The sequence below is a fragment of the Choristoneura fumiferana genome, chromosome 13 (assembly GCF_025370935.1).
Source record: "Choristoneura fumiferana chromosome 13, NRCan_CFum_1, whole genome shotgun sequence".
NCBI classification, from domain to species: domain Eukaryota; kingdom Metazoa; phylum Arthropoda; class Insecta; order Lepidoptera; family Tortricidae; genus Choristoneura; species Choristoneura fumiferana.
In genome coordinates, this window is record NC_133484.1 from 19949059 (window position 1) to 19961026 (window position 11968).

Below are 11968 nucleotides of genomic sequence, written 5' to 3' on the forward strand. Positions count from 1 at the left end.
CGGTTTTATGATAAAATTCAAATGTAATTTCGCAAATAAAGTCGGTAAAACTCAGAGGTGCAAGCCCGGGCTCGAACTCACGACCCTCTGTTTGAAATTTCATAGGGCCAGACCACTAGGCTGCCACTGCTTTGAAGCTGTCTACGAACTTAAAAATATTTAAGTTGTTGCCCATAACAATCATGATATCAGCTTTACCAGCTCAAAAAAAAAACCATCAACAACATTAAATAAAATGTAAGTATTTTGTTTGTAGGTTGACTGGTAGAGATCACTTAAAGGGATAAGTCCGCCTTTGTACAAGTATCTTAAAGTTTGTCAGTTGTATTTTGTTAATTTTCTTTTGTACAATAACGAGTTTACATATATACAAATACATACATTTATTTAATTTCCATCTCAAATTTTATCTGAATTTATTTAGCGGTTAAAGCATGAAGAGGTACCAGATAGACAGACTGAGTTCATAATATTAGAAAGAATAAGGATTTGACAAACCCCCAAAACCCTCTAAAACTAGTCAACCCCCAATTCGGGCTGGCAACCCCGCGTCACCACTGACGCGCCGCCCGCGCCATCCGGCAGTCAAGCGCGGGCACGCGGCCAGTCATGTCGTGCGCAGACCGTGTCGCGTGGCGCGGACGCGACTTGTGACGCCGTCGCCGGCATGTGATGTTCCGGAGACGCGCGCTGCGGCGGCGGCTGGCAGCTGCCGGCGCGCCTCCGCTCCCTGACAACACCCTACGAACCCTATCCAGGGTCATAGACACCCCATCAAGCACGGAATGCATCCCAACCAGCGCACACCTCAGCCTCGCCGTCACCAGAGCCATCAGGTTCCCAGACCTTCAACAGCTGAGCGAGCTGAGGAGACTGCCTCACTGTACACAACAGCATTGCTGTAACCCTCATCACTGGAGCCGACTGTGCGAGCCTGGTACGTTACGGGACGTTGACCCAAGCAACAAGTGTAAACAGAAGATCAGTGTAACTTGCAGCAAGTGTTGAGTGATCCATAAGCCAGTGTTTCACGTTAAAATGCACGTTTGGCTTTTCATTTTCACGTGCTATTTATTGCAGCGACTTCATGCGGTTTGCATCGATATCAGTGCAAATTGTTATCAATATTATCAGCTACTGTTTCACTATCGGTGTCGTTACGTTGCGTCGACGTCACTTCACTTCCAATAAGCGTTGCTTTCTTTAATTTGGTTAGGTGAAGGTCAACATTGTCATTCAAGTAAACATGGCGTTTTCTTTACCTTCGGCAAAATTGATTTCGGCGGTAGTTTTAATATTGTCAAGTTGACCGGCGTTTGTGACGAATGCTGTCATAATCATAATATCACGGCCATGCTTTTCTAATTCCTCAGCAGCATAGATTTCTGGTTAGATTAGTTATTATCCATGAGAGATTGTAAACATTTCCGTTCGGACATCTATTTATAGTTCTTACATCAGCGTCTGAACGTGTTTCAAACAAAATCTAAAGGGTCTAGTTTTTATGATTACATCGTTATGCTCGAGAATGCCATCTGTTTTAAGTTAATTCGCGTTAAAGTCACTGTTATTTATCTGGTGTTTGAATTCAACGAATTTGTGCGTCTCGCGGCGCCGGCGCATGTCAAGCGAATTCACGACTTTAACGTCAGATTGGTTTATATTATTGCCACTATAGACATTTATCTGTAGCCTTTTCTTTTTCAAACTGCATCGGCGATTTATGGTTTAAATTTATACGTTTTTACTTACTCTGAGTAAATCCATAGAGATTCCTTCACTGTAATACTAGAGTACAGTTGCTAACATAAACATCAGAGCATTTTAAGTGCTAATGACAACACGAGCACCTAGACCTCTTATTTTTCTCAATAATACATTTATTTGCTTTGTGTTATTTCCAAATTTATGCACTAAAATGACTACTGCTACTCCGCAACCAAAATATGTATAACTCTTATTTCGTAAATGTGGACATCACAAAAATATTAAATTAATTAATACTCGTTATTTATGTACATACATAAGTTTATTGATCCTTACCATACCATACATGTTATAGCATGTATGTACAACAATTATTATTTGAAATACTTAAAGCGCACTTCCTTCTACTCTATCCTATTAATATCTAGGTATATCTATTCACTCACTATTCAATTAATTTAAACTGAATTGTCAACAAGTATCCCATTTGCTCCGCCATCAACAGCTCTATAATATTGATAATTGAATTTAGGCATCTCATCATGAACATCTTAAAAGAATGGTCGCTTGTTGTTCCAGCAACTCATTGTGATAGATTCTTCATTGCTTTCATCTCATTTTCTATTATCTGAAGAGTTGCTCTCTTGTCGGTAAAGTTATTGCTATTTATCCATTTCTTCTACCATTCGGTATTTAGGTAGCTACTTCTACTTTAGAACTATTAAGTTTATCATTAGGTTCCTCTAATGCATCATCAGGATCTTCCAATTCATTCAACTCATGATTTGGTTTTTCCAAATCATAAAATTCATCATCACATGGCAACCCTACAGTATCACCTAATCTGCGTTTGTGAGGGTCACTCGGTGATAAGTAGACAAGGTCACGACGCAGGCGCCGCGCTGACGCGCCACCGCGCCGGCACGATATGCAGCTGGGAGCGGAAAAAAAACACCAAGTGCGAGTCGGGCTCGCGCACTGAGAGTTCAACACATAAAAATACCAAATTATAAATTCAATTTCCAAAGTATTTTTTATGAAAAACATTTTTTTTCTGTTTTTAGACTTATTTTGCTTTTAACTCCCTAGCTGTGTTGTGAAACGTAATTTCTTGTCTTGTTTGAAAAATACATTTTTAAAAGGTTTGTATACTTTTATCGCATCATATTTTTTTATATTAATTTGAACGTACGTATCTACGTGCCTTGCAATGAAAATGGGTCTACACGTGGTCTTCACCTATATAAAAACGGTCAAAAGAGTGATCTTCGAGGTTCACTCGTAATAAGATTTTTTTCTTCCTGTCGAGTTATCCATGGGGCCCTAAAAAACACGGCTTCTGCTTAGTTAAAAAAAGGTCAGTTGGACAATGTTAAAGTTAAAAGTACCTTTAATTTCTGGGATATTAAAAATCGTGAGACGTATTGGAAACACGTTTTTCTTATAATATTACCGACAGACCTTAGACTACTTCGTTTTTCACTTTCTCTCCTGTTCTGAAATTGTCTGACATTATGTTACATTCTAAAATCCTACGTGTCTTTGCTTTGTAATTTTTGTTAAATCATTCTTTAGGAGGTTGCTGAACAGAAACTTCTATCGACTAGTTATCAATAATACCAATGTCTATATCAAATTGGTATGCCCATTTCATACCTTTTAATAAATCCTTTTATAAAACTGTCTGTTTCTCAGTTCATCTTCATCTTTAAATGTTAAATAAGTGCCTTGGACTGTACCTACTGTGAAAGGCATTCAACTTTTTAATTCACCAGGCAAGGCAATGCCGCCGCTCTTTGTGCATCAGTCGACCTTTTTGTTTTAATAATTGCTACCATACCGAGGCAGACTTGCACACTGGCTTTGTGCTGTGCGTTTACTTGCGGGGCATTTATTTCAAACATTATTGCTGTTATATCATTTAGAATTTAGCAATCATCATTTACCTTTGGATTAGGGTTATTACTTACATTTTTATGCTTCTTATCTTCATTTTGCTATACTGTTAGTAATCTACTAACCCTTCGAACGAAGACTCCCTTTAAATTTTCATTAACTTTAACCACCTTTTAAATTGGTGTGTTCAACTTACATTTGAACATTCTTTACTTTTGTCATGATTAGTGCAACGGATCTTAATATTCAACATTCAGTCAATTTAGGCTCAGTGAGATGCCTGCAATAATCAATACCATTAATGCGCTTCTTCGATGTGACAAGTAAAAACTTGGACAAGCAAGACATTTCCCATGTTGATCAGATCATATTAAGTATCGACAAGCGAAGCTGTCGCACCAACTTGTTGCTAAGTTATACTTGTGCTTTTGCTATCTTTATAGTTGACCTTATCAGGATCTTGTTTTTCATTTCAACTTATGTAATCAATTGTTATTTTAGGTATATCAACTACATCTAAATTTATATCAAGTTGGTATCGTGTTCAGATAAACGATACTAACAGCGATAGTGAATTATTTAAATCAGTAACAAATTATGCCTAAATCATTACATAATTTAGTGGTAAGTACAAAGATTTACCAATTGTGTAAGATTTATAGGTGGGCGTATGAAAATGTTAACAATAACCTATTAGGAACAACTTAGCAAAATCCATCACCGACAGAAGCTGAAATAATGGACGATTATAATAAAACTACTGTGGTGATACCAAAGATATGCTATCCGTTATCCATATCTAATCCGAGATATTTCTGATATTTTTTAGCAAGAACAGGCTATTGAACTTCAGCAAAAGGTTGACTAATGCAATGTGGTTGCGATCTAACGAACATTCGTCAATTACTTGTATTAAAACCTTATTCTACTCAATTCGATGTATAAGCTCTAGCTCTTGCACTCATCATTGTTTCAAATGATTGAAACTCGACTCCTCGTCTATCCGGCGTGTCAAAAAACTCAATAGTAACAGTTTGTATGTAATGAGTGGCCATGACATCAGCTCGCGCGCAGCCAGCCGCCCACACCCCGTGTAGAATGGTACTTAGGAGCCACGTAGGTGTGTTGACAATGCCTGTTAGCATATTAATTAAGAAGAAAGCCAAGGAAATATACTTGATGCTTCTCTATAAGGTCCGTCTACCGTGAGAATTAATCTGATAAGTCTAGAAAAGCGGCATTCAATGTAAAATTTCAAGCTTTTTCATAGCTTGCGTTGTCAATAGTCTATAAATTATCGTCTAGTGTTCCTTCATTAATCACGAGGTAAATATTAATGAGGTTTATTGAATTATTGACGCTGCCGATTGATTTATTAAGTTCGTTTTGTACATGATTTAGTAATCTGTCGGTGGGAATGCTTTTGGAATCTTAGCTCGGAGTGTCGTCTCAAGTTTCCTTTATTGCTTCACTAAGAACATCCGTTGGCGGTAATCTTCGGACCTCACCTGTGCGGCTTTTTGCCACCGCCGGTCGCCGAGCCTGCCGCCACTGTTTTTGTCAACTTTCGCGGCGGTTCCCACAGACGGACGCTAAATATACCCGGCGCTGACGCCGACTTAATCGCCATTCCTTCGACTTGCGTGCATTTTTTCAACTGCCAATTTTCTTTTGTTTCTGTTTTTTTTTTTCATTTACGACTTCAGTTCGACTACTCAGTCATTTGTCATCCAAAAGACCTGTGGCAGCACCGTTTAAATTGTTATATCACCTCATCTTCCCTCTACTATATTCGTTCGTATCTACAGTGATAAATACTCTAACGGTGTGAATAATTATCGCAGTAACAACTATTTGCGAAACGATTAATGTTTCCAACTTTACGACGCCATGATCGTTATTAACCTCATCTTCACCTTAACCACGCACAGCTGTTTGCACACCTGCGTTGGTAAATTTACTAGTCTCAGTTTCTTTGAAGTATGTAAAACTCTCGCATAAATCGCTCGAACGTATCTTAGTTTTATGCCCAAGGCGTTTATTCGCGATTCGGCGCCAATCACGCCGCGCCGCCGCCGGCCTTTATTTGTAAATGTTCTTATGCGAGTCGACGCATTTCGTCTGCGCGGGCGCAGGGGGATCGTTATCTTATCGCGGCAGGCGTCGGCGCGACGCTGCCGACTCACCGGACCGAAGATTGCCACAAACATTACTCGAAGCCAGTTAACACGCTAATCCCGGCACACTGTCATACCGTCCATTACTGGAATCAGTCATCGACATCAGGCAATCGAGCCCGCCGAGACGATCGACTACCATTTACATGTAATTCCGAGCCTACACGCCATTTCACCTGGCCATCACAACAGGGTCCAAAATTTAATGATGTCGTCTAGATATAACCGTATAAGAATTCATCTCTTAGCGACGCGTCGGAGGCGGCGGCATGGCCGATATTTATTTAGCCATAATTGCTTGTCGGCTGGTTGGCGCCGGCGCCATGTCGCGCCGGCGGGGCGCGCGCGGCGTTGAGGGGGGGGGGGTCTGCGCCGACGCAGGTACGCTCACCACACTGCGTAAGCTCAACTTGATTTTCGTGATCGGATTTTTTTTTGTATTATTGTAGTCTGCTCATGTTTTTGGGTTGTTTTGTTGAATTTGTGAATGGCTGTCTTATTACCGACGAAACGATACAAAAGGAGTTGTTTATGGCTCTTTTTGTGGATGCGGAAGTGTTCTAACTGCTGTAGACTTGGGATGCTTTTTGTTAGTCAAATATTTAGGTATTCATTGAGCGAGTATGTGTCATGGCGCTCATTGACTGGCGGCACCTCTGTCAAACCGGTTGCTCCCAGGCTTGTGGAACTGGAAAAATGATCTTGTTTATTAGCGTGATCGGAGGGGCCCCGGAGTTCTATCGACTCGTGACGATCCTGCGCACTCGACATTGTTTGATTTAATCTTTCATACTTTCTCTTGTTGGCTGTTGAAGTTAGAAGTGAACACGTCATTCGCTACACAGATTATGTTATCTAGTATCCTGTAACAGTGCTCGTATGTTTTATGTTGTGGGAAAATTATTAGAACTGTTAAATAAACGTTACCGAAAATCACAAGTGATTGCACGATTCGTTCATCTTCATTAGGGGCATTTAGGGATTACATTAGACTGACGTTCCTCACCGATAGTTTTTGAAACCCATTTTAAAGTACCTACATAGTTCTTTATTGGGAAAAAGCAAATCCATAATATTTCGTACAGTGATTAAACAAATCCAAATGAACGCTCGAGCACAGTTTGTTCATACAAAATTTTCATTCATGATGACGTCACATCTTTGATGCGCTACGCTTTGAATATCAGCTCAATGTGCTGAAACTTTTCTCAATCTCAATTACTTTCTTTAGATAATTTTATTACAGTAAGTATTCCGATGATTTTACCAATGGCTGAAATATTCCAGTTTCGTTTTGTAGCACTGTGTATTGTCCTGACCAATTTCCACGAGAGTGCTAAGCCTTTTCACATAAGTAATTTTATTAATACACATTATTCCTTATTGTTTCTGAAATGAGTCGGATTCCACTATCATATCTCGTACACCATTAGGCATATCAAATTCACAAGAAATCAGAACCTGTGTTCGAATATTTCTGCGTTCGAATTTTCACTAATTAGTGTTAATTAATTCTTCTAAAGAGCCGCTATGAGAGGCAAACGATCCAACTCGGCCGTTTCAATGACCACTATAATTGGTTATAATTAGTATTTCATCTCGACGTGAGCCTATTTAGTTTTAATATGAATATTCAACGTACCAAGTCAGAAACATCACTACTATTGCATTTTACAAAACTAATTTTTACTCCAACCAAATAGTCAACTTTACCATGATGAGCATCTATCATAAAACTATCTAGATCCAGTTTTACCCGATCAATTAGATAAATACTATTGATTGATTTTATTTCATTAAACTTATTTGTTTCTTTTATTCTACTTCTATGTATATCAACTTACATTTAATACTTGAGCTTATCGTTGTTTACATCTAAGCAAACTAAAATAGCTTAACCTTTATCTTAACATGGCGTCGAATTCCTCTTCCGTGCGCTTGTCTTCCGGTGGTTGTTGACAAGGTCCATTGACACGCCCATCATACGAAGTATTCAGTGCATCTGCATCATCTGCATTACACAGAGTCAGTGATCCCTTCAAATTCTTAGACTCAGGCAGTGATATAATTTTGATTTGAATTTGGCTACGGTTTTCAATCAAAATTGAGATAGGTACTTTGAATACTTTGGCTAGATTGTAAAGATTGGTCGGTTGGCAACTTCCGAAATTGGTTGTTGGGTGCAACAGCTGTCGGGTGGTAATGTGGCAGGTGGTAGACTGGTAGCATTCTGGCATTAAGTAAGGAAGAGTAGCGTGGGCGCGGCCGACCGGCGCCGACACTGGCGCCATGTTATAATTCGGGCGGGCTATTTCGGTCGATTCACACGCGCGCTCCGTGCGTCCGTTTTTTGAGTTTTAGAACTGTTTTGCTTTACGCCGATCGGAGTACTGCGCTTCCTGCGTTGTTAATGTTTAATTTGCCGTGATTCCCGTTATTGTCTTGGTTATCATCTTTATTCGTCGGATCTTCTACGTTATCTTCATTAATTAATAACTCTTAAAAGTTTCTCGTTTCTAGTTTCTTCCTGTTTTTTGACATAGTTTTAGTCTATAGTATTGCGAATGAGCACAGTTCGGTCCTTGATCCGTAATGCCAGAACGTTGCGCACGCGCCGGTCGCTGGCCAGATTTATGGCGCTTAAAATTAATTTATTATTTGTTTATTTTTTTGCATTCCCTTTTTTATTTGCGATGTCTAGTCCACAATTAAGTTTTTTTATATATACCAAAGTAAGATTCCGTGGATTATTTTTGTTTTGAAGTTTTGAAATACAGATTGCATTAACAATTTTTATTTGAATCCTTCACGGCTTTTCAAAACTGTATCAATTAGGTACACATCTTTACTTTAGTACTTATCATCATTAATTTTGGCGTTACTTCGCCAAGGTCTACAATAACAAATTTCTTTTATTTTGTTTCACTTTGAACCGTTTTGTCTCTTACTTTATATCCCTCGTCACTTGCACCAAGAATCCATGGTGCAGTGACAAGGTTTGTTCTCAAATGGCTCCCAGCTACAAGTCGCGCGCCTGCACCGTTAGTCACCGTATTTTGTTAACTATCGCATTTCTTGTAATATCATCTCTCGATCATCTTCACCAACTTTACTTTTGCGACCTCATTTCTTGTAGAGACCTTTTGTTTCTTAATTTTTTCTCAAATTTTTATTATCAACATTTTCATTGAGTCTCGAATTTGTATTGTGTTACTTAATTAAAAAGGAACTGACCTTTTTCTACAAGAATTCGTTGCTAATAAAAAAATATAAAATGCTTCTACATTACATCTGAGTAAAGTATAGTTACTTAGGAAACATTGAAAAATTCCTAGTCAAGTTCCATTTCTACAATAGATATACTTTTTTAAACATAAATATGAGCAGTAAGCTTGCGTTGCGTCAATCTTGTTCCGCAACTACATGCAAGTTTTATGTTTAGTTTAGTTCTCCGCAAACTCTACAAAGTTAGCAGGTGGTCAGCTTCTCGTCGACATAGCAATTACTAAAGGGAGCCGGCCAGATTGACCAGTCCGGTGAAGGACAGACACAACGTACGGTATTTATTGCTATAGATTGAACGTCCAGATTAATTACACATGCCAAGCTCCATACTCGCCTACCGTTCTCTATCTCATCAGCCAGCATTCCAACACACGCCTAACTAATTCAGACTCTATCTAAATTTAAACAGAACCTATTCTTCATTGACGGATTTCTTCAATAATTGAAACGCGATATATCACGTCAGCACATTGCATTCTGAACCTTCAACTTGGCTACGCAGAATATGTTTCACGGTACGTTGGTAACTTTAAAGTAAAATGAGCTAATGAATCGTAATTAAATCGTTTAGGAAACTGCACTTTATAATGGATAGTGGAGAGTCCTTTTTAGTTGGGAGCTCTCGGGTGGTTATGGCGTAACAGTTTGAAAAGAAATTTCAGTCACGCCACTTTGTATTTATACACATTATTGTGTGTACGGCAATTTTGTTGGTAGTAGAAGGTGGGACAATGCTGCCGGGACAACTGAACGTCGGCTCTACGCGTGGAGAGTTACAACCCAAGTTCAATTGTCCCGTCTACAATGTAGGCACTTACATTCCATGTGCGCGAACATCTGACATTATTTATATCTGGTAGATAGTCAGCTAGGCGTTTAGGGTCATTTACTTTGGTGCGTCGTTTTTTTTCTGCTTTCAGAGTTGAGTCACTCTGACGCGTCTGCGGATTGGTCAAAGAATATTGCTTTGATTTATTCTTGGGTTCTTCAAACCTGTTTGTGTGTATGCCGCCTGTGATTGTTTTGACTCTGCAACCGCTTCTCGGAAAGCATGCCGTTGGATTCACAAATGGTTGTATAAGTTGATAAACGGCAGAATGCGGTTTGTAAACGATGGCACTGTCTTTGTTGACGGGTTCTGTTAGTGGGAATGTACTTCTTACGAAAAAATAAAATGGCGACGTATTTCTTAAACTATTTATCAATGCACAAACTAGACGATTTAAAATATAATCATTACCCTTCTGAGTTGTCTCTTCGTCTGTCATACGGTTTGAAAGTTTATTTTCCGTCCGAAGGTTCATTACGTAAGGAACCCTAATTCTCGTCACGTCGTTGTTGGCGCCAAATTAGAAATCGAAGGACAATGATAATGTTCTGAATTCAAATTTGAAAACTGTCTGTGGCTTGCGTTTATTTTTTTCTTGGTCGTTGTGGCATCCTGTGGCCTATTATTAAAGCGGATACATCAAATTTATTAGTTTTCGTTTGAATTTTAGTTTCTAAATTGACCGAGCGAGCGCAAAGCGCGAGCCAAAGGCCTTCTTTTCAGCTTGGGTTAAAATGTTTTTGTATGTCCAGCTGTTCTCTTCTACAGTTTTCTCAACCGTTTCTCATGAAATTGTCAAAATGTTTTGGGGGTTAAAATTAAAATGTCAAAAACTGAAGTTAAGCAACGTCGGCCGCGGTCAGTACTTGGATGGGTGACCGCCTCCGATTTTCATTTTTTTTCGTTTCTTTTTTTTTCTAAGCTGTAAATAAACATAGTTCTTCTACCTCTAAATCATGGGGGTTGAAAATATAAAAAATGACTCGTGGGGTCTATAGCTCACAAAACTATAAGTACTAGTGTTAGACCAAATTAGTGTCTGTTATTGTGCCGTTTGCTTGCTTGGGTTAGGGTAGTATTTCTAATGCAATATAAGCTTATTCATGAAAAATAAGTTTTTGGTAAAACTTTCATTTTTAATAAAAGCTTTTTTTGCTGACTGTACTTTTTGTTGACTGTATTTGTATTGTCACCCAAACTACATTTGCATACCAAATTTCAAGTTGATGCCATTAACCGTTGAAGAGTTCCGTCCTGTGGAGACGATCCTTGCCGGACTACCAGGATGTCACTACCAGAGTATTGTATTGTCACGCAATTTACATAAATATACCCAATTTCAAGTCAATCCAACTACTGGTAGTTGGTCGAATTCAACTTGCATGTTTTGATTACAGACGGACAGACAGACAGACAGATAACGGGACAGGTGAAACCAAATAAAAGCTTGTAACTTTTTTTGTCATGTTTCAATTTAAGTAGTCATAATTCGATCTTTCCCAATTTCAAATTTCAGTAATTCAACTTTAACCACCGAAATTGCTCTTACGTTCGAAATGACAGTAATTTTGACAGTTCCCAAATGGTCATAAAATTGTCTTTACTAGGTCAAAATATAGGTTAGCCGCTCGTTACCCCCCTCCGCCCCCACCAAGGTTCGAGCCGGGTAATTATGTCAGGAATCTTTACCTGCGCGTGATTCGATGTTTGTTTAAACTTTTTTCTCGATTAGGTTCGAAACAAGTTTAGCGGGTTTTAAAAATAAGAACGTTTTATTGTTTTCCTTTAATTCATTAATAATGCATTTTTTATAATTATATTGAGGTAGTTTATGACTCGGAGACGAATAATGTGTTTGTTTTGGTTTAAATTTGACATAAATTAAAAAAAAAAACTTTTATAACTCATAACGAAATCAAAACAACTGCTCACAATTATAGGAAAAATCACCTTTGTCAGCCACATTTAAATCTTGTTTAACAACACATACATAAATTAACGGTAATTTTTCCTTTTTTTCAGAAACGCCTCCCCCACCATACAGCCGGTACGCCATGGATGACGTTAAACCTAA

At 38.6% G+C, this 11968-nt stretch overlaps 1 protein-coding gene across 1 annotated transcript in view; it reads left to right on the forward strand.

The window, feature by feature from the left end:
• The first annotated feature begins 644 nt into the window (after nucleotides 1-644).
• The window catches only part of Dad (Daughters against dpp), a 33100-nt gene continuing 21776 nt past the window's right edge, over nucleotides 645-11968 (forward strand). Inside the window, exons 1-2 of the mRNA XM_074096681.1 lie at nucleotides 645-937; nucleotides 11917-11968. Coding sequence (XP_073952782.1) covers nucleotides 673-937; nucleotides 11917-11968 — 317 coding nt within the window. The 5' untranslated portion in view covers nucleotides 645-672. The remainder of the gene's footprint in view (nucleotides 938-11916) is intronic.